The sequence below is a fragment of the Eurosta solidaginis genome, chromosome 5 (genome assembly GCF_040869045.1).
Source record: "Eurosta solidaginis isolate ZX-2024a chromosome 5, ASM4086904v1, whole genome shotgun sequence".
Taxonomy (NCBI): Eukaryota; Metazoa; Arthropoda; class Insecta; order Diptera; family Tephritidae; genus Eurosta; species Eurosta solidaginis.
In genome coordinates this window covers 272,945,537-272,968,866 of record NC_090323.1, presented here as the reverse complement: position 1 = coordinate 272,968,866, position 23,330 = coordinate 272,945,537, and the positions used below count along the sequence as shown (strand labels likewise).

The 23,330-nt window shown below is 38.2% G+C and overlaps 1 protein-coding gene across 10 annotated transcripts in view; it reads left to right on the top strand.

Annotated features, from left to right (window-relative positions):
• Nucleotides 1-23,330, top strand: part of PAN3 (Poly(A) specific ribonuclease subunit PAN3) — a 165,167-nt gene that overhangs the window by 10,595 nt on the left and 131,242 nt on the right. For 5 of the 10 annotated variants that reach the window (XM_067790791.1, XM_067790796.1, XM_067790787.1 and 2 more), the window contains exon 2: nt 9,582-9,962. The exons of 2 other annotated variants lie outside the window; for them this stretch is intronic. In XM_067790791.1, the coding sequence (XP_067646892.1) occupies nt 9,929-9,962 (34 nt within the window). In that variant the 5' untranslated portion in view covers nt 9,582-9,928. Of the gene's footprint in view, nt 1-9,543; nt 9,963-23,330 lie in introns of all 10 variants that reach the window. 3 more of the 10 variants (XM_067790788.1, XM_067790789.1, XM_067790790.1) reach the window with 1 other exon arrangement.

The following is a 23,330-nucleotide window of genomic DNA, read 5'->3' as shown; positions in this document are numbered from 1 at the left end:
ATGAGCGTTTCTTTGTCTTTTCCCCAAGTACTGCCAGCAAGGGATTTGAGGGTTTTATTACGGCTCTGGATTTTCGGAACAATTGCGGCTGCGTGCTCACCAAAATGTAGATCCTGATCAAACGTCACACCCAAGAATTCGGGGTGTAGGACAGTCGGTAGCGTAGTGCCATCGACGTGGATGTTCAAAATGGTCGACATTTGGGACGTCCAAGTTGTAAATAGGGTCGCGGATGATTTAGTCGGTGATAATGCCAGGTTTCGCGTGGCGAAAAAGCTGGAGAGATCAGGGAGGTAGCCGTTTATTCTGCTGCAAAGCTCATCGATCTTTGGGCACGGGCCTGTGGCCATTATTGTGCAGTCATCAGCGTAAGAAACGATAGTAACTCCTTCTGGTGGCGAAGGTAGTTTTGATATGTAAAAATTAAACAAAAGTGGGGATAGGACACCACCCGGCACCGCTTGTTTAATTCTTCTTGGCTTTGATATTTCGTTTCTAAATTGCACCGATGCCTGCCGACAACCCAGATAATTTGCGGTCCACCTTTTAAGACATGGGGGAAGGGTAGACCCTTCCAAGTCTTGCAGTAACGTGCCATGGTTGACCGTATCAAAAGCTTTTGATAGGTCTAGCGCTACGAGTACTGTTCTATGGTGGGGCTTCTGATTTACACCACAATTTATCTGGGTGCTAAAGGTGTTTAGCGCGGTGGTGGTGCTATGGAGTTTTCTAAAGCCATGCTGATGACAGGCTAGCTGCAAATTTGCTTTGAAGTGGGGGAGCAAAATAGCTTCAAGCGTCTTGGCTACTGGCGATAGGAGAGATATCGGGCGATATGACTCTCCTATGTTAGCTGGTCTCCCAGGCTCAAGTAGCGGGACCACCTTGGCCGTTTTCCATTTTTCGGCTATGACAAAGGTGGAAAGAGACAGGTTGAAGACATGTGCTAAATATTTGAAACCCTCTTTCCCTAGGCTTTTAAGCATCGGAATGGCTATGCCGTCTGGGCCCACTGCTTTGGATGGTTTATCATGACCGATGGCATCCTCAACCTCTTTGGCGGTGATGGTAATTGGTGACGTGCTGAACTTATGTTTACGTGCGTGTCTGTTGGCCCTCCGTCTATTTTTGTCACCCGTAAAATGCATTATGTATTGTCGGCAGAAAGCGCTCACGCATTTTTTCGCATCCGATAGCACTTTGTCGCCAAGGGCGATGGAAACTTTGTCATTGTGCCTAGACGGATTCGATAGGGACTTTACAGTGGACCAAAGTTTACCTACACCGACAGAGAGGTTACAACCTCTTAGGTGCTCCTCCCATTTCACCCGCTTGTGTTCATCCACAAGCAATCTGATGCGTTTGTTTATATCCCTTATTTGGGAGTCGCCGGGATCGAGTTGTCTTATAAGGTCACGTTCTCTCGCTAAACTTGTGGCCTCTGCCGGGAAGTGGGGCCGAATTTCGGGAATTCTACCGGCGGGAATGAAACGAGCCGAGGCGGATTCAATGACCTTGCGGAAAGCACGCTCCCCTTGGCGGCATCAGTTGGGATAGGGAGGGCAGCAAAGCGGATGTCTGTAAAGGATTTGTATATGTACGTCCCACTTTCCTTCTTTAAAGTTAATGAAAGTGCGTTTTTCAGCGACGATGAAGTCGGCGGGACGCTCGAGCGAAATAACTATAGGCAGGTGGTCGGATGCCAATGTTACCATCGGCTGCCAGTTGACGCAGTTTACGAGTTCTGCGCTCACGATTGAAATATCCGGCGAACTGTGACAGCTTCCTACCATACGTGTGGGGCGTCTCCGTTTATAGTGCAGAACGTCGTTTCTTCTATTTGATCCGCTAACATCTCACCCCTACTGTCCACCCGCAATTTCGAATGCCTGAGATCGTGATGGGCATTGAAATCGCCTAAGATAATGCGATTGTTTCCAGTGAGTACGCCGCTGATATCAGGGCGGTATCCACTGGGGCAACAGGTGACAGGAGGGATGTAGATGTTGATGATTTCTAGATTTGCATCGCCCGACCGGACAGATAATCCTTGACGTTCTAAGACACTGTCCCTGCCGTCGATGTCGGGATCAAATATGTGATATTGCACAGTGTGGTGTATGATAAACGCGAGGCCACCTCCATTTCCGCTCTCGCGATCTTTTCTGTGGACATTATACCCAGAACATGTCTGCAATGCAGATCTTGCTGTGAGTTTAGTCTCTTGAATCGCAGCAATGCGGATGTTGTGCCGCTTCATGAAGTCGACTATCTCCGTGATCTTCCCAGTTAATCCGTTACAGTTTAACTGTAGAATTCTGAAGTGCATAGGGGGAGACGTCCTCACTCTGGGAGTAAGGTGCGGGTGACTACGCCGGGGTTGTGGAAAGCCAGAACGCGATTTCTGTTGAGGCCCTGGAACTAGACGTCCTTGGGTAGGCATTGGGGTACACGGTGTATTTGGGTATGCGGCCTGGCAACATGGCGCAATGAAACCCGTCGGGGGTTTGCCGTCGCGGAGACCAGAACATCTAGGAAAGTGGCGCCGTCCATGGCAGGAGCTGCATTGGGCGGATGTCGCAAACGTATATATGTATTATGTGCTGGCAAACGGTGCAAATGGAGGTAGGGACTAAGAGTCTGTTTCCCTGACCTACACAATTGCTGCCGGAAAAGAGGGGGGAAGAAGACGGGGGCAGGGGCTGGTGCTCGGCATTGCTCCCGACTCTACTACGGAGATTGTAGGTATGAGTGGGAGCATCCGTGTGAGTTGGTGGCTCCGTGGGGCGCGAGCAACAGCGGGTACTTGTTGTGGCTTGCTCAGCAGCGGGGCTGCAGAAAGGTAGCGGGGGGCGCTAAGGCGCAGACTACCGGACGTCCTAGGACGTGAACAGCAAGGAGCCACAAAAGATATATAGAAGTTATGCGGACATCTGGTTTTGGGGTCTAGCCCAGAACAACCTGTCCAATGGAACCATCTCTTACACGAGACAGTGACAAGAGTATGACCGTCCTAAAAAGATTATTTTCCGGCAGATGCAGCAAAACCATTTCTCAGGACCGGGGTCAGGAGACCGACCCGGATTGGGTTCGATACCTTCCCGGAGCAAGAGAATATGGAGCATTCCCGCTGCAAGGAGCTGCTGGGAGGATGACAGTTTGTGGGATGGACGCAACAAATTAAATGGTGTCCCTAGACCGCATCTCCTTTGAATAGGACTATCCTCAGTATCGCCGTTTCGCTGAAACATTCTATATCCGCATAGATATAGGTTGTGTAGCGCAACCCTCTCAATGGGTTGCCAGCGCAATATATAGCTTCTCCAACCCAATTGTCATCCTCACCTATCTGCGGTCTGTTTAATTAACAGACGAGGCTCTGGCGACCCCTTGCTTCTCATGGAACTAGGGGGCGCGGAGGGAGGGATGACCTGAAGGTTCAATGTGGTCATATAAATCGTTCCCGAGATGGTCAGGCTAGTACCTTAATGGTGCTTTGTTACCATCGTGAACCGGATCTATATCCGGCAAAGGACCATCACCGTCGATAACACTCCCCAAAGCCTTCGCGGAGTGTCTTTATCGGTAATACAACAACAACATATCCGCACAGAAATGTTTCCATGAAACCCTCTTCGACCTGTTTATTTCACGTTTGTAGATTCTCAACACATCGCTTCATTCGTCCCAGGACTCGCGGATTTTTTAAAGATCTCTTTTACCTGCCTTCTAAGAATACTCAACTCCTTACTCCACCATCATGGCTTTGCTTTCCCCTTGAATCTTCTCAGAGGACAAGCTCTGTTTTACGCAGTTGTCAGCGCTCTTGATAAGAAGTTGTTGCATTCTTCCAACTCCTCTATGGTGGCATCATCTTTAAGCTGCCCAAGTTTACCAGATACAGATTTCTGAAATTTGTACCAGTCCGTTGCCCTAGGGTTTCTAGAGGTTTTCCCCTCTCTACCCTCTTTAGGGGGATGCTGAAGCTGATATATGCATGTACTGTGAAGGATGGCCTGTCAAGGACCCTGGCATTTATACCCCGATATATCATGATCATGGCTCAATGTGATATCAATCACATGGCTTGACGTTGGCCCAACATATGTATGAACGCTACCCCTCTTTGCCACCTGTAGACTACTCTGTAGTATATAGTATATATCGTTAATATCGTCCCCTTCCCATACGTAAGGGACTCTATTATTATTATTATTATTTATTTATTATTACGGCGTTTTAAGCCTAAAACGTAGATTATTACAAATTATAAATACATTTTAATAATAATAGGATTTCTAGCGTTTGGGGTGTCGGAATGCATGAGATTCCGATCAGCACGGGAACTGGTGGTCCCAACGGGCGAGTCTTGGAGTCATATCATTGGGAGGTTGGAAGGACGTGTTCTCAATCCTGCCCTACTCCAAGACGTATGATTACACAGTTTTATTATTTATGCTGTCGGAATGCATTTGATTCCGGTCAACCCAAAAGCTAGCAGCTCAGCAGAATGAGCCACTCTTATCGGACGGTTGGAAAGGACGGGTTTCCAATCCTCCCTGTACCAGCTTTTATGTAAACATAATTAATTCGAATATATCATTGTTGTAGGAATATACGTGATTCACATGAACACTCTAGCTGTTTGTCTGGGACGATATTTTCAGGAATTCTTTCCTAATTTGATTGCGATCGATATATGTATTTGACCTGATGCATAAGGTTCCTCTGTGTCTATTTGGATTGCCGTGTACGCTCAAGGATTAGTAACATGAAATACAGATACAAAATATTTTATCTTATTGGAAAGGTTTTGCAATATTCTAATCAACTTTTTTTGAAGGTGTTTAAGTTTTCACAATTTTTAACATGATTAGGTAGTTCATTAAAACATTTCAGGCCTTTGTAAAATATATTTTGCTTGTCCATTTCTGTTTTGAGAAGAGGTAATCTAAAATTATTATTTTCCCTGATTATGTAAGAATGGGTTTCATTCACATAAACAAGTTTTTCACTTAGGTAGGCTGGTAATTTACCATGCTTGATATAAAATACAAATTTCATACTATGGTAAAATATCAACTGTTTCACGCTCAGCCAGTTTAGTGCATCAATCATACTCTTTATGGAAGTGTCGTACCTCATTTTCAATACAAATCTCCTAGCTTTGTTTTGCATAACTTGTAACCTGTCGACTTGTGTTTCATTGGCAATAAAGAATATTGTAGGGCAATATAAGAAGTGCGGTTCTATGATGGATCTATAAACTTTCAACTTATATTTCTTACTAATAAGTTTACACGATCTCTTCCAAAATCCAATTTTTTTGCCCATTTTGGCAACAATATAGTCAATATGATCTATGTTAAGCCGTCCTGTTGTTGTTGTTGTTGTAGCGATAAGGTTGCTCCCCGAAGGCTTTGGGGAGTGTTATCGATGTGATGGTCCTTTGCCGGATACAAATCCGGTACGCTCCGGTACCATACCACCATTAAGGTGCTAGCCCGACCATCTCGGGAACGATTTATGTGGCCACATTAAACCTTCAGGTCATTCCCTCCCTCCCTACCCCCAAGTTCCATGAGGAGTTTGGGGTCACCAGAGCCTCGTAGGTTAGTGAAACAGGATTCGCCGCGGATAGGTGAGGTTGACAAGCTATATATTGGAGAAGCTATATATTGCGCTGGCAACCTGAAGGGTTGCGCTACACAGCCCCTTGAAACTGGTATTTTAGTCGCCTCTTACGACAGGCATACCTACCGCGGGTATATTCTGATCCTCTAACCCGCTGGGGACTGTCCGTCCTCGGCAGCCTTCTTGATTCATCAGCCGTTTCAACTCTTCTTTTAGGGCTTCCACGTTATGCGCCATCAATCAAGATGTCAGGATAAGGGACGTTTCTTGTTTCCCTCTATTGCGACCACCGCTAGATCTTCGATGCTTTTCGTCTTTGGGTAATAAACGCTCAAACCGCGAGCACTGAGTCCAGAAACCTCTCCTCCAGATGAGAGCCATGGGTCCTGTATCAGCGCCACATTAAACGAACTGTCCTCAAGAGTCAGGAAGAGCTCGATCGACGCCACTTTACTTTCTTGGAGACTTATATGTAAGCCTCGCAGTGCCACTGAGATGTTTGTATCTCTCCACAACTCCGCTCACGCAATGCGCTTTTTCCGCTGTTTTCAGGATCTGGAGGTCCGTTTTCCCCCCACTGCTCGCAGCATCATTGAGCTGTTTGTCCCCTTCTAACACATCAACCTCTACTCCTATAAAAAATAAATGTAAAGCGTGATAACCTCCGAAGAGATCAAATGGGCCGGACGGGACCTACATGTTTTATGCCGACTCCGAGCGGCATCTGCAAGGCAGATGAGTTTTCACTGAGAGCTTTTCATGGTAGAAATACACACGGAGCGCTTGCCAGTCACTGCCGAGGGGCGACCCCGCTTAGAAAAATTTTCTTCTAATTGAAAAACCTTATTTCTAAAATTTTGATGTTGCTTTGCCCGGGAGTTGAACCCAGGGCATACGGTGTGATAGGCGGAGCACGCTACCATCACACCACGGTAGCCGCCTTATTCCTATACGTAAGTTTTTTCCTGCTACTTCCAGGTCCTCCAGATCCTTTCCTACCTCTCCAGCTTTTAGCATATTGTGGTTATTCTTAAAATTCTCAGCACCATTGATCTGTTTGTGCACCTCTGCCACGGGGCACGTCATTTTTCGCTACTTTTAGGTTCTCGAGATCTTTTTCCACCACCTCTGCGTTAGCGTATAGGGGTTATTGCCCCGAGGACTCATTTTTTTAAAGCGCATATTAATACTACATGCGCCTCATAACATTTTCCCAAGCTGTGAGTGCAACAGATTCTTATTAATTTGGAGGATTTAGTATTGGCTCTCCTCCACGGGTCAAGATACATGAAGAACCTTCCAATCCCGTGTTGGTATGTTCCGGTTTTGACGCCGAAGCATATCCTTCGCCTTCACCACTTGGGGTATCAAAACCTTGTACTTTGGTATCGTGGGGATCAGTGCTCTACCCACTACCTTCAACCTTGCCTTTCGAGGGATGGTAGCGATTTACTTGGCTCATTATGCATAATTTTGATCACAACACTTATCAGCTCCCTTTCAACGGATCTCCATCTTTCGGTTGACATCTGTCCATTGGGGTTGCTTCAATCTAGTAGTGCCTCAGTCGGGGACTGCTTTGCAACTTCTTTCAACTTCTTCTCGGTGAAAACCAGGCATGCTTAACGAACGAAACGATATCATTTCGTTACGATAATCAACGCTAATAAACGAAACGAAGTCACTTCGTTTCGTTTATTAACGTTAAGAACGTCAAATTAACGTTAATTTGACGATCTTAACGTTAATAAACGAAACGAAGTGACTTCGTTCCGTTTATTAGCGTTGATTATCGTAACGAAATGATATCGTTTCGTTCGTTAAGCATGCCTGGTGAAAACCGAAGCCTCAGCGTTAACTACTTTACTATCTCCGAATAAGCTGGAGTCTAAGCATTACCTCCATTTACCTTTTTACCATTTGTGAATTTATTTCTTATTTCCTCTTCCTGTATTACAGCTTTCGAGGTACATTTCTTCCTAGTATCTACCTCTTCCATCCGCTTTGCAGATTTTCGGGTCTGGCTCCTGCCATTCCGGCTATTTCGCCTCCTGGTTCTGGCGTTTGCCCTCCTCCCTTCTGCCTCTTAAAAGCAGGCTTGTCAGGTGTAGCCGGTCGCTGCCTCTTGCCTCTCGGGGCTAAGTAAGATTTTCAACGCGAAATATCCTCAGAGGTATAGCCAAACTTGCTGTTGAGAGGGACACCGTATTAGAAAAGTTGTCGTACGTATTTTTATGTTACTTGTACGGTCTTCTGAGTCGGGGTCTTCGTTTCGTTAGACCAGCACTTTATCTCTACAGACAAATACGCACTCCAGTTTTTGGGAATCTTTTAGTGGCTATTGCTAACATATTTAGCTTCAAAAATGAAGGGAAGAGTACCCAACTTGGTATATCTGATCTTTCTACTATGAAATTACGCTGTCAACCGACCGAGATGTGACGAGAGACAAGAGAGCTTTTAGCACCGATATCTCAAAAAAAAAATTATATGAAATTAAAAAAAGTATCAAATATTTTTTGTTCGTCTTGGTCCCAGGAATACATGGGCAAAGTATTTAAACTCAATTTTGAATCATACATAGTTAAGCAATGTCGCTCGCGTTTGTGTACGGTCTCGTTTTTTGACATTAAACATATGACCTTAGTTCGTATGACCTTGCGTTCGAATCCAAGACTTCTAGCTTGTGAAACAACCACAGCTATGACATTAAAGTTGAGCTTCGCTGTCGCACAAAGCCCCATCTAAAAATAAAAATAAGCGAAGTATTGAAACTATTCGTTGATATAGGTACATGTGTACATACATAAACATATCTAGAAAATATATTTGTGGACTTTTGACATAAATCAATCGGTAATGCAAATGCGAAGTAATTTATGTAGAACTCTTCGGCTTAGCGCTAAGTAATAGACCTGAAAGTTTATTTTAAGTATCAATGCACTGTGAAGTAAATGGAGTGTAACTCAGTGTAGACACCACTGACAAACGTGTTTCGAAAACATATTTCAAGCTCTTAATACACTCTCCTATAAACTAAAGAACCTTTAAAAATAAACACTTAAAGTGAATTCGCGAGATATTACGAGCCACTGAATTAAGAGTGGGACATTTGAAGTCACCCGGGAGTATATTGCGGATAATGCTATGTGTATACATCGTCGGCGATACTGCAAAACGTGCTATGTCAGTTTTGAGTTAAGAATTTCAGTTCGGTGTAAGTTTCGTTCAAAGTTAGTCCTGTTTGTTCATTGCGTGTTTAAACTTACTTAAGTTATAGTTGACTAGAGTTTAACCTTGTCACTGTGGTCGATATCATAATATTTTGTTGCTCATCTCAGCTTAAACTTTAACTGTAGTTTAAATTAAGACCCATTTAATGGTGACTTATCCATAACCAGATAAAACAGCTGATCGAACCAACCTTATGGAAATCAATGTAAACGATTAATGGTGCCATACCATAACGCTAAAGCCATAACCATATCATAGCCAACCAATTGGTTTTTGGTTTTTCGCCATATCCATAACCTAAAAATATTTGAGTTGATGAATTTATTAACTTTTCGTATATTTCATTTATTGTTTTGGTGACGTTTTGACTAAGAGACGTATTGTTATGGCACCATTAAAATGGAGATGGTTATGGATATGGCGTTGGAGTTAAGGAAGTTTAATTGGCCCTTTACCACTGCGAAACCCGGCCTTAGACTTCCTTATGAAGTTGAATGTGAGCCAGACGCGTCCAGTGGAATTGTAAGTTACACAAATAAAAGTAATATGGAAAACTTCGCAGTATCACCGACGATATGTAAAACAACTTCAATCCTGAAATAAAATGAAACATGTGAAGATATGTATTTCTGAAAATTTAAAAAAAAAATTTATTTTACGCTATAAAATCTTCAGCAATGCACATCTAAAGGGTAAATTCATATCTTTCGTAGTTGGGCATATATACATACATACATACATGCCCATGTATGCATATATACTATGTATACAAAAATGGTATGGCCAGAACATTCGCTCGGTAACGTACCATAAACCGTAAATATGCTGCGATTGTGCTGCAACGTCATTAAAGGCTTTAAAATAAAATCATAAATCTCAATCGAATTTAAATTAAAAGAAAGTAATTATAATAACAAAAAAGAATCGAAAACAAATAAATTTAAACGACGGTCAATCCGCATACAGCCACGATTACAAAAAAAAACGAGGAACATAATTCGGCGAAAATCGGCACCGCCGCCGGCAAGTCCCCTCGCTCGTATGAGTGTTGCGGCGAAAAATGTCAACATTCTTAAATAACTTTTTCCCAGCAGGTGAGTGACTTTTGTATCGAAATTATGTGGGTATATCCATAGAGATATTTTATAAGATATATTTGTACATATATGTATATGTTTTGGTTCTTAAGTGGTCTTTTCCGTTAGGTCGTACAAACTTCTGGTAACACTATGAAATCTAAAAAAGGGTAGTTTGTTAAAAAAAATATTACACCGAAAATTTAAAACACCACCTCGTTTGGTGGTGATGACCACATGAAACCTTCTAGGCCATAACCGCCCTCCCACCCACTAGATCCATGAGGAACTTGGACAGGATTCGCCACAGGTAGGTGAGGTTGTAAATTGGGTTGGAGAAGCTACATATATATTGCGATGATAGGGTTGCGCTATACAACCACAACGCCTCTTACGGCAGGCATACCTACCGCCGGTATATTCTAAGCCCATAACCCACTGGGGGCTTAGAGCTCATGTTTATAGCTGGCATACTTTTCAAATCTCAAGAGTTGTTTCAAAACAGTGGCTCAACTTGAGAGTCAGCAAAAAATGGAATTTTTTATAAAGCAAAAAATACTTACTTAAGTTGTACTCAAGTGTGGTTCTCTAATTGGACTCAAATTTAAGATTCTAATGCTACAGTATTTTCTCGTAGGTAAATAAAATAAAACATGTATAATATATTTTTAATTTATAACGCTTCCTTACTGCTACCAACCAGGTGTTTATTTCTCACAATAAGCAGCTGTTGGATTTGGTGGTAGACCTTAGAGAAGATTTATTTTCAACTACACCTCAATTATAGCGTCATCAATTAGAGGACGAACAGACTACTTGATGCCCTATCTGCGCTTCGAGGGAGATCTGAAAGCCACAATAGAGGTGGATGGTTGGCGCAAGGGTACTCAAAAGGCGGACGAGGCGATACATGTGTACACAGATGGTTCCAAAGTAGTGGAAGGAGTAGGATCTGCGGTATACTGTGCTGATCCGGAAATAAACAGATCCCAAGCTGCCAGATCACTGTAGCGTTCTCCAAGCGAAAGTATTAGCCGTAACCGAATCAGTAGAAACACTGGAAGAGAATAGCTTAAGCGGCAACCGTGTTAACTTTTATATTGACAACCAAGCAGCAATTAAGGCAATAATATCGCATAGCACAGCATCTAAAATTGTGTTAGTGTGTAAGCAGTCTCTGGAAAGAATCGGGACAGGGAGAAGCATACATCTATATTGGGTCCCAGGGCATGTGGGAATAGATGGGAATGAAAAAGCAGATGAACTAGTTAAAACGGGCGCATCCCTTCAAGCTTGCTCCGTAGACGTCCCAATTAGATTGGGAGAGAGGTGCACATGTTCGAGCAAGCGGGAAGGCGTGGGTTCAAGCGCGGGGCTGTAAAGTGTCGAAGATTATGTGTAGGTCTTACAACCTTAGACTAACAAAGTTGCTTCTATCATGAAAAAAAGAGCACTGTAGACTCATGACGGGTATTCTGACTGGACACTGCCTTCTGGCGTCACATGCCTTTAAAATAGGCTTAGTTAGTGATAGCAGATGTAGGAAGTGCGGGTTGGAAGAGGAAACGATGGAGCACGTTTTGTGCTCGTACCCTGCGCTTGCCAGGCTAAGACTCCAGCTATTAGGAGCGACACAGCTGTCAGATCTAGATGCAACAAGTGGCGTAAGTCCTAGAAATCTTCTAGTATTTGCCAATTAGGCGGAGTTATTTTATAACATAGGTCCTGGTTTTTAAACGGGTTTTTTCAGTTTGGTTGTTAAAATAAACTTCTGGTAACTCTACGGACTCATTCAGTCTATGTGAGGTCCTCATGGACTAGCCAGTTCAACCTAATCACCTCTAGTCGACGTCCAATGTAGGACATCAAATAGAGAAATGTGCTGGATAGAGAACTAAATGTTTCTCAAAATCTCTCAAAGCTTGGACGATATAATTTGAGAATGACGTTGGATATTAACTCGACAACTATCAGGTTTAAGAGTAATTAGAGAATAATGTAGAACGTCAACTCACTCCAGAACTGTTGAATGTTGATCAGAAAATTAAATAAAAGCGTTGGGCGCGTGAAATTTTAAAAAATGTGAGGCGTAGCATAACCTTATTGAGGTTCAGTTGGTCTTACTTATGACTATCAATGAAAAATTTGACGCGTCCAACGCTTTTATTTAATTATCTGATCAACGCCCTAGATTGATGGGGAGTGTGATGACTAAGACCTAGGACCTACCTAATTATTTTCTAGCTTTTACTATTACTATTACTTCATGTAAGTATTGTTTTCAATAGAACCGTTTAACTCGAACACTTTTTTTAATTATTTTATTTTCAAGTTTTTAATCTTTATTTAATTGCCTATTATTTCTCATTCTATTTAGTTCATTTAATGACTCATTACTACAAGGACTCTTTCCTGACAATTTGTTACAATCTAAGTCCTCAATACATAATCCTTCCAAAACTTTACTCGACTCGGCGCCACGTATGCTTGTCCCTCTTAGAACTCCAAAGTATTTTGATGTTACTTCTACCTGAATTTATGTAATATTTGTTCCAAATATAAGCCAAATCGGACCACAAATACGATTTTTGAAATATTTCGATCCATGCGCCACCTATCGGAGTTTTTTTCTTATTATTGCATTGTCATCGGGTTCTGAACTATATTCCAAGTTTCAAGCTTGTAGCTTATCGGCAACTTACTTAAATTTTAATTACAAAATTCGTTCACAACGGCCGGCCGTCCTGTCAAGTCAAGCTAAATTAAATTGTTTAATAAAAACAATATTGCCGTACAAAAAATCCTACCTCAAAGGCGCCCTTAAACGATGATTGAAAAACTGTTCTGTAGTTTAACTGAAGTTGAAATTTGATTAGAGTTTAAGCAAACTTAGTTTAAGCTTAGCTTAACCAACTACTGAAAACACGGGCCTAAGAAACAAAATATTGGACCAATTTGTTGCTTGATGTAGAAGATATGAACGGTTAATCAATTATATACTTGAGTATTTAACATTGATATTAAGGGGTCGATAAGGACAATACAAGGCTTAACAGCTTTACAGCTTCCGCAACCCAATTGTCAACCTCACATACGCGGGGGCAAAATGGCTGCTGTTTAACAAAATAATATCAAAGTTTGTAATATGGGGTATTGTTCTTGCTTTTTAACGATGAATAAGTTTTTTCTTAAACAAATTTTAAAAATATTTGAGTTAAGCTGGCTCGAGGTCAGGTATTATAAAAGCACAAGAAGTTCTTGCATAACCGATATATTTCGATTACCTTCGGCTTACTCAAAGATAAGCCATAAGATGAGCCATCTCGTATATGTAAATATTTTGGGAAATATTCAATTAAGTATGAAAAATCCAGTCGGTTTTGCTTGGTGCCTCGAATTTTATTGTAAATGTAACAAATGACAATCAAAAATAAATTATTTTCAATAATTTACGAAAAATAGAAAAACACGAAAAAATTCATTGCATTTGCTGCAAAAGATAATATGGTTTTTTCGAAAATAGGCACATATTTGGTTAGATGCAACATTTATGGGTAGTTGTGCATGCATTTAAATTTATTGTATTTATAGCAGAGCTGCAAACCGCCTCGAAAATTGAAGCGGTTCGGTTCGGTTCAGTGGTTCGAACCACTCAGGCAAAACTTGAACCGGTTCGTGAACCGGTTTGCGGCTACCTCTGAACCGCCGAACCGGTTAGGTTCAAGTGGTTCAAACGTTTAATACTAAGCTTTGATAGTATACAAAATTTGAAATTCGTTACTTGGGATCTGTGTGCAACCAACCATCGATATGTATGTACCTACTAAACATGCAAATAAAATACAGTTATTGAGATCAAGTCCATGAATGTATTTATTTATAAAACTTATCAAAACGGTTTGTTGATTATTATAAAAGGTAAGGATGTATCTATTTTTATCTATGTCTGTACCTATAGGGAGTATTTACAACGCATATATTCTGCACATAAGAAATTAGTGGTATTTTTAAGAGAAGAAAAACTATTCAATTAGCTGCTTTCGATATAAATATAAAACATACCTACTGAATTTTAGATGCGAGATTATTACACAAACTAAAAGATATTCATGAAAATTAAAATGTCTTCTTTGCTTTTCTTGGGCATTAAGCATATAATTGTTGATATTCGATGAAAATAATATGGTCTCCCTTTAAAACGATATTGTTCCCACATTATGTTTATTTATTAGTTTTTAATAATTCCAATTTAAAATATCGTTCTAAATATAACACAAAGTATGTATATACATATGTATACATTTCAAAGCTTACACAAAGCTCCCAACAATTAAACAATTAATAAAATTTTCAACAGTTTTCCAGACTTATTAGAAATTTTCAAAAAATTTCTGAGTGTGCAGTTTTGTAGCTCATGTAACTGTACCCAACCAGCATTTTTTGAAAATTTTGATCAAAAAATATTTAAATATCATACCCCAAGATGATTAAAAACGTTCAAATTTAAAAGCATTTTCTGTTCGAAAATTAATGTATCGTCGGGAGAAAAATGTACCATAAATTTGATTATTCTTGAACAATCATTTATTATTCCCATTTCGAAACGGCTTTTATTCATATTTGATATCATTGTAAAATTGAGCTTTAATAGTTTTAGAGTAATATTTGACTGCTTTTCCCAGTCATTTTCTGATCATATCCGTGAATATATTTCAATCGTTTTGGTTGAGATTTTTGAATGCGATTATAATGCATTTATTCTTCATATCCATTCAAAATAGGATACTACATAATAACCTTATTTCATCAGGAGAAGAAAGCATGCGAAAGTGAGCTATTTGAACCACAGCTAACTCGCAAACAAACTTGACCGATATACACCTGCGACTACAACATCCAACATCAGCATTATCGTCTGCATCTGAAAATACGAATACGATACGAAAAAATGAAATTTTTAATGAAAAGTAAAATTTCAACAAGTATAAAATTAATTATTCAGTTAACAAAAATATATTCATAAAAGATGAAAGAAAAATGATTATAAATTTTTGATCACCTAAAGTAAATACATTTGATTCAAATATGATTACAAAATGTGATTGAAAAACTATATTCAGTTTTTGATCATCAAAAGTAAGCATATTTGATTATTCTTTTTGTTGGTTTTTATGAAATATTAAAATTTAGTCATTAAAGGACTTCAAAAATGATTCCAAAAAGTGATCGAAAAATGCTTTTTAGTTTTTCATCATCAAAAGTATTCATATTTGATTATTTCTTTTGTTCAATTGTATGATAACTCATTATTTAGTCAGAAAGAGTAATCAAATTGTATTGATATGTAGGGAAATTCCAAATTGAATCACCTAAATGCTGAGTGGGTAGTGTTATAATGTGCAAGTTTCAATAGGGTGCTCGCATTTTTTTCCATATACCGCATCATGATACAAACAAGAAGGTAGTTTTACTCAAAATTTTTTTACGTATTTGAGGATATTTGAAGTTTCATAATGTTTGTTGTTTTGCCAGAAGCGTTGCCATACCGTTACTGTTTAAGGCGAAATTGTGGTTTTTCGAGATGGAAATTTCCTTTAGGATGAAAACGCAATGGTCATCTAAGATAATAATAATATGCTTTAGCACCATTTACGTGCATATATATCGATTTTGAATACAGCAAAACATGCAATTTTATTGAAAAATAGTGGATAACGACTTATACATTCGTTAATGACTCGTATCTTTATGGCAGCTTGACCCCTAGACAGAAAAAAAATACACGAAAAATCCTGTTATTCTAGCATGGCCATAGTATCATGCCCTACAGTGGATATTTCTCAAGTCATGTAGAGAAAAAGTGTACCTCTAAAGTCTGCACATCTATGTTAATGCTAAAAGGGCACAGAATGTGCATAGGCGGGCTGCCCCAAGGTGACCCCTGGTAAAACGGGCAAAACACTCTCATAACTATTGGCTAACCTGCAGAGCTACAGGGTAATGTTCTCCCAAAAAAATGGTTTGACAATTTCCTCCTAAAGCGCATCGCTTGAATAATACAATAAATAAAAGAATAACAAGTAAGGAAGACTAAGTTCGGGTGTAACCGAACATTACATACTCAGTTGAGAGCTGTGGAGACAAAGTAAGGGAAATCACGATGTTGTAAAAGGAACCTAGGGTAACCCTGGAATGTGTTTGTATGACAAGTGTATCAAATGGAAGGTATCAAAGAGTATTTTAAGAGGAAGTGGGCCATAGATCTATAGATGGACGCCATTTAGGGATATCGCCATAAAGGTGGACCAGGCCTGACTCGAGAATTTGTTTGTACGATATGGGTATCAAATGAAATGTGTTAATGATAATTTTAAAAGGGAGTGGGCCTAAGTTCTATAGGTGGACGTCTTTTCGAGATATCGCCATAAAGGTGGACCAGGGGTGACTCTAGAATTTATTTTGTACGATATGGGTATCAAATAAAAGGTATTAATGAGTATTTTAAAAGAGCGTGGGCCTAAGTTCTATAGATGTACGCCTTTTCGAGATATCGACATAAAGGTGGACCAGGGGTGACTCTAGAATTTGTTTATACGATATGGGTATCAAATGAAAGGTGTTAATGAGTATTTTAAAAGGGAGTGGGCCTTAGTTCTATAGGTGGATGCCTTTTCGAGATATCGCCATAAAGGTGGGCCAGGGGTGACTCTAGAATGTTTTTGTACGATATGGGTATCAAATGAAAGGTGTTAATGAGTATTTTAAAAAGGAGTGGGCCTTAGTTCTATATGTGGATGCCTTTTCGAGATATCGCCATAAACATGGACCAGGGGTGACTCTAGAATGTGTTTGTACGATATGGGTATCAAATTAAAGGTATTAATGAGGGTTTTAAAAGGGAGTGGCCCTTAGTTGTATATGTGAAGGAGTTTTCGAGATATCTACCAAAATGTGGACCAGGGTGATCCAGAACATCATCCGCCGGGTACCGCTAATTTATTTATATATGTAATACCACGTACAGTATTCCTTCCAAGATTCCAAGGGCTTTTGATTTGGCCCTGCAAAACTTTTTCATTTTCTTCTACTTATTATGGTAGGTGTCACACCCATTTTACCAAGTTTTTTTCTAAAGTTATATTTTGCGTCAATAGACCAATAAAATTACCATGTTTCATTCCTTTTTTTGTATTTGGTATATAATTATGGCATTTTTTTATTTTTTGTAATTTTCGATATCGAAAAAGTGGGCGTGGTTATAATCGGAGTTCGGCCATTTTTTACACCAATACAAAGTGAGTTCAGATAAGTACGTGAACTGAGTTTAGTAAAGATATATCGATTTTTGCTCAAGTTATCGTGTTAACGGCCGAGCGGAAGGACAGACGATCGACTGTGTATAAAAACTGGGCGTGGCTTCAACCGATTTCGCCCTTTTTCACAGAAAACAGTTATCGTCCTAGGAGCTAAGCCTCTACCAAATTTCACAAGGATTGGTTAATTTTTGTTCGACTTATGGCATTAAAAGCATCCTAGACAAATTAAATGAAAAAGGGCGGAGCCAGGTCCATTTTGAAATTTTCTTTTATTTTTGTATTTTGTTGCACCATATCATTACTGGAGTTGAATCTTGGCATAATTTACTTATATGCTGTAAAGATATTAACTTTTAAAATTTGAATTAAAAAAAATTTTTTTTTAAAAAGTGGGCGTGGTCGTTCTTCGATTTTGCTAATTTTTATTAAGCGGACATAAAGTAATAAGAGTAACGTTCCTGCCAAATTTCATCATGATATCTTCAACGACTGCCAAATTACAGCTTGCAAAACTTCTAAATTACCTTCATTTAAAAGTGGGCGGTGCCACGCCCATTGTCCAAAATTTTACTAGTTTTGTATTCTGTGTCATAAGCTCAACTCACCTACCAAGTTTCATCGCTTAATGCGTATTTAGTAATGAATTATCGCACTTTTTCGATTTTTCGAAATTTTCGATATCGAAAAAGTGGGCGTGGTTATTGTCCGATATCGTTCATTTTAAATAGCGATCTGAGATGAGTGCCCAGGAACCTACATACCAAATTTCATCAAGATACCTCAAAATTTACTCAAGTTATCGTGTTAACGGACAGACGGACGGACGGACATGGCTCAATCGAATTTTTTTTCGATACTGATGATTTTGATATAGGAAGTCTATATCTATCTCGATTCCTTTATACCTGTACAACCAACCGTTATGCAATCAAAGTTAATATACTCTGTGAGCTCTGCTCAACTGAGTATAAAAAAGGTGGATTTGTAGCCAATTTATCAAGAAATTGCGGTGTCGGTTTATTAGGACCTCCTTTGAGCAAGCAATTGACAAACGTGTATGTTTTGTTAAAATGTTCTGAGCAAACGTACGGACACTTAAGAAGGCTATATTCCCCTGTTTTGCATACCATCCATGTTTTTTCCACCAAAACAATTTTCGGGAGTTCGAAAATCTTATTAAAATCGTTCTTTTCTAGGCTGATATTTCGTATTAAAATATTTAATTTAGTCGTATTCGTTAATATGAAATCCGTCAAAATTAGAAAAATTCGTAAAATTTTTCAATCTGGTAGCTTGTTTTTGGTGAAATTGTCATTGTCCCCGCAAAAGTCAAGTGGCTAACGTCACACTAAATGGAACTACCTCCATTTTTTGTATCACCGCGACTTTGTTATAAATAAAAAATGAATAAATTTGTTTATTTTTTCACATGTTTTTGACCACAAGCGCAACCAGTAGACGATATTACTATCAAAAGTGACAACTCACGGCGTTGCCATCGAGAAAAAATATATGCAATTTTATCGTAGAGTTGTATTTTCAAGCAAAGTGGTGAATTAAATAAGTTAAGTGATTTTTGTTTAAACTTTATTTTGAACCGAACCGAACCATTTTTTTGGGTGGTTTTCGGTTCGGTTTTTGGAGGTAAGAAAAAAAACGGTTCGGTTCGTGGATCGGTTCAAAGCCCCAAAAAAGCGGGTGGTTCGGTTCGAACCGATTTGTAGCCCTGATTTATATTTAAGAAGGAAACGTCTGCTTTCCATTTTAACTGTTTCTTGTAAAAGCCGTGATGAAATAATAAAGGTGATGTCAACAACGTAGCCTCACTTTTTCGGCAGCTCTATTTGCCAGTATTTAGTTGTACTACAAAAGTACTAAATTTTTATTGCTAAATTTTTCCCACAAATTTCCTCAAAAAATTTAGTTTTCTGAAAAATTTTGTCTTTAATCTTTTGGGGAATACAAAGTTACGTTAATCTTTTTGGCTAAATAATTCTTATAGCGTCTTACGTAGTTATAATATTTCTAAACGTATAGTAAAATCTACTCCGATCGTAGTAGAATGCAAAGGAAGTTATGTATGATAGACATCCCTAATAAATATGCATGCCGAACTTGTCAGAATAAGGGAAAACGTCAACGGGATGAGAACACCTGAATATTAATTTCATCATGGTAAAAACGAAATATTTTTTTGGGGCTGCTGACAGATGTTCGCTCAATGAAGCAAAAGCCCTTGTATGAAAAGGGAATCTTAATTATTTGATTAAATAAAATTGTGTTTCGATTAAGTTTCTGTGTGAAAACGGTATTACGCATTACATTGAAATTTTGCTCAATTTAAAGACATTTTTAGGAAATGTTTCCTCAGTTTAGATAAGTCTTTTTTCTGAGTGTAGTAAATAAAAGTATTAGAATGAAGTAAAAGTAACAAGAAACAAGTAAGGAAGTCTAAGTTCGGGCGAAACCGAGCATTACATACCCAGCTGTACACTTGAAATGATGTTGCTGTTTCTTTGTGTGCTTAATAGTGTTACAAGGCTAACACCAATGACTTTGAGCGGATAACAATGAAGTTTTCCTTCAGATATGGGAATTTCCCTACTGTTTATTTTAAAGTAAAGATATAACAGAACAAAAAACATAAACAAACAAGTGCTATTATACTAAAAGGCGTTATTACAAAAAAAGGCAGGGTTATTAACGAAATTTTCCAACTTTTACTAGAAATAGATTATTACCTGCATCTACGAACTTTTACAAAATCTTTTATATAAAAGAAGGCGATTTAACCGATTTAGTCCCTTTTTAATGAAAATATTTCCTGTTGAAAGGCATACATGTGCACCAAATTTTTCGTCGAGTTATGGCTCCAGAAACGTTGGGAAATGCATTGTAAGAAAGGGGCAGTGCCACGCCCATTTTTCAAGATTTGAATTTTTTCCCATTTCTTGTTATAATGGCACAAAATACGATTGGTACAAAACTATTATTCGCTAAGATTTAATTTATTATTTTTGCCTACGACCCTTTTTAAAGTCATTTATATAAAAGTGGGCGTGGTCCTTAACCAATCTTGGTCATTAACTAATCTAGAATATATCCTGCTATAAGGAAAATTTGTGTACCCAATTTTATTACGATCCGTTAATTGTTCTTCAAGTTATGGCTCCCTAAACATAGAAAATTGCTTAGTCATAAAAGGGGCGGTGCCACGCCCATTTTTGAAAATTTGAAGTTTTTCCTATTTATTGTTGCTTATTTTATTTGTCCACGACCCTTTTAAAAATCTTTTATATAAAAGTGGGCGTGGTCCTTAACCGATTACGTAAATTTTTTATCAAAGCATTAATTATAGTAAAGGCAACCTCTCTGCTGAATTTTGTTACGATAGGTACAACGATTTTTGATTTATGATTAATAATATTTGTAAAGTTGATTTTATCACAAGTGGCCCACTCAGCATTTAGGTGATTAAATTTTGAATATCCCTACATTTCAATACAATTTGATTACTTTTTCTGACTAAATGATGAGTTATCATACAATTAAACAAAAGAAATAATCAAATATGAATACTTTTGATGATCAAAAACTGAATATAGTTTTTGAATCACATTTTGGAATCATATTTGAATCCATATATATAATACTCCTATATTGCTACAAAAGCTAGGTACATTCCCAAACATCAGAGTGCCGATATATTGCTGTTTAAACGTTTTTGTTTTTGTATTCAATAATCGAATGTACCTAAATTTAAATTTTTTCTTGTCACACTGCTACAATCACAAACGTTTTATAGGCTGTCTTGTTTTGATTTCGAATTCAAAACACATTGCGAGCATTTTCTATTAGCAATAAGAAGTATATATATATATGTTTGAATCAAATGTATTTACTTTAGGTGATCAAAAATTTTTATCATTTTTCATTCAGCTTTCTGAATCTTTTCTGACAATCTTTGTTGACTGAATAATGAATTTTATACTTGTTAAAATTTTACTTTTGATTGAAGATCTTATTTTTTCATATACACACATTTTTTCAATCATGAAGTTCAGAAAAAATATATTAAAATTTTATTATTTATACAAAGACAAGAAATAATGTACATATATACATACATACTGCTCCTAACGAAAGATGTCCCAAACCATTTCTCCATCTTCGGCTTCCCAGAAAATACAAATCCAACCATTAGACAATACAAAGGTTGTGAACTATTTGAACCCCAGGTAAGTGAAACTCTCTTGACATATGTACCTGTATATGGCTTCAACATCCCGTACCATATCGTATTTTAAGATGTTGACGATCATAGCTGATGCTGGATGTTGTAGTCGCAGGCGTATATTGGTCTAGTTTGTTTGCGAATTACCTTTGGTTCAAATAGCTCACTTTCGCATGCTTTCTTCCCCTGATGAAATAAGATTATTATGTACATAGTAAATTATTTTGTATGAGATATGAAGAATAAATTCATGATAATCACATTCAAAAATGATTAAAAAATCTCAACGAAAACGATTGAGATATGTTCACGAAAATGATCAGAAAATGACTGTGAAAAGCATTCAAATATTACTCTAAAACAATTAAAGCCCAAATTTACAATGATATCAGATATGAACAAAAACCGTTTCGAAATATGAATCATAAATGATTATTCAAGAATAATCACATTTATGGTACATTTTTCTCCCGACGATACGTTAATTTTCGAACAGAAAATGCTTTTAAATTTGAACGTTTTTAATCATCTTGGAGTATGATATTTGAATATTTTTTGATCAAAATTTTCAAAAAATTCTGGCTGGGGGGCGATGACACTCCCATTAAAAATTTTGTTTCAAATTTTTTTCAAATTTTTGTCAAGAGTCTCAATATCAAATTTTAACATTCTAGGTGTATTATTTACTAAATAATCGGGTTTTTTGTTCAAAATGTTGTATATATTAAAATTGGGCGTGGTTATCATCCGATTTCGCTCATTTTCAATACCAATCTATTCTGGGTGTACCAAATTTGGTGAAGATATCTCAATATTTACTCAAGTTATCGTGTTAACGGAAAGACGGACGGACGGACGGACGGACATGGCTCAATAAAATTTTTTTCGACACTGATGATTTTGATATATGGAAGTCTATATCTATCTCGGTTCCTTTATACCTGTACAACCAAATGTTATCCAGTCAAAGTTCTAATACCCTGTGTACAAGTACAGCTGGGTATAAAAATGAACAAAACTTATAAACATATCCCTTTATATGTATTTAATTAGCGAGCTTTTGCTCATATTGCTTTATACAATGGTTTTTGTAATTGATATTAGAGAAAAATTTTAAGTTTACAAACGGCGATTGTTACTAGGACATGTTTCTGAATTTCACTTCTTCATCAGTTAGCTTTTCGGGAGCTGAGCGTTGAACTCGAATCTCCAACATTCATATCAGTGCAAGCCTTAAGCTGCTAAGCCATATGAATGTTCCGTTGTTCGCTGTACAATTGGTCTCTAAGAGTTGCCTTTTTGTTTATATTCCTTTTGATCACCATGTAGGCACATACACTCTGTATGTAGTTTATTCCTAATGGTGTGGATATGATTTTTAGGCTCGCTTTTGAAAGCCGTTTGTAAACTTACAATTTTTCTCTAATATCAATTACAAAAACCATTGTATAAAGCAATATGAGCAAAAGCTCGCTAATTAAATACATATGATCATATTGATATAATAGTAACAGCGGAAGTATTAAAAACAAATACTGTAAAAATCCGAACAAATGTTACTAAGCTTTCAAAAGCGCGCCTAAAAATCATATCCACACCATTAGGAATAAACTACATACAGAGTGTATGTGCCTACATGGTGATCAAAAAGAATATAAACAAAAAGGCAACTCTTAGAGACCAATTATACAGCGAACAACGGAACATTCATATGGCTTAGCAGCTTAAGGCTTGCACTGATATGAATGTTGGAGATTCGAGTTCAACGCTCAGCTCCCGAAAAGCTAGCTGATGAAGAAGTGAAATTCAGAAACATGTCCTAGTAACCATCGCCGT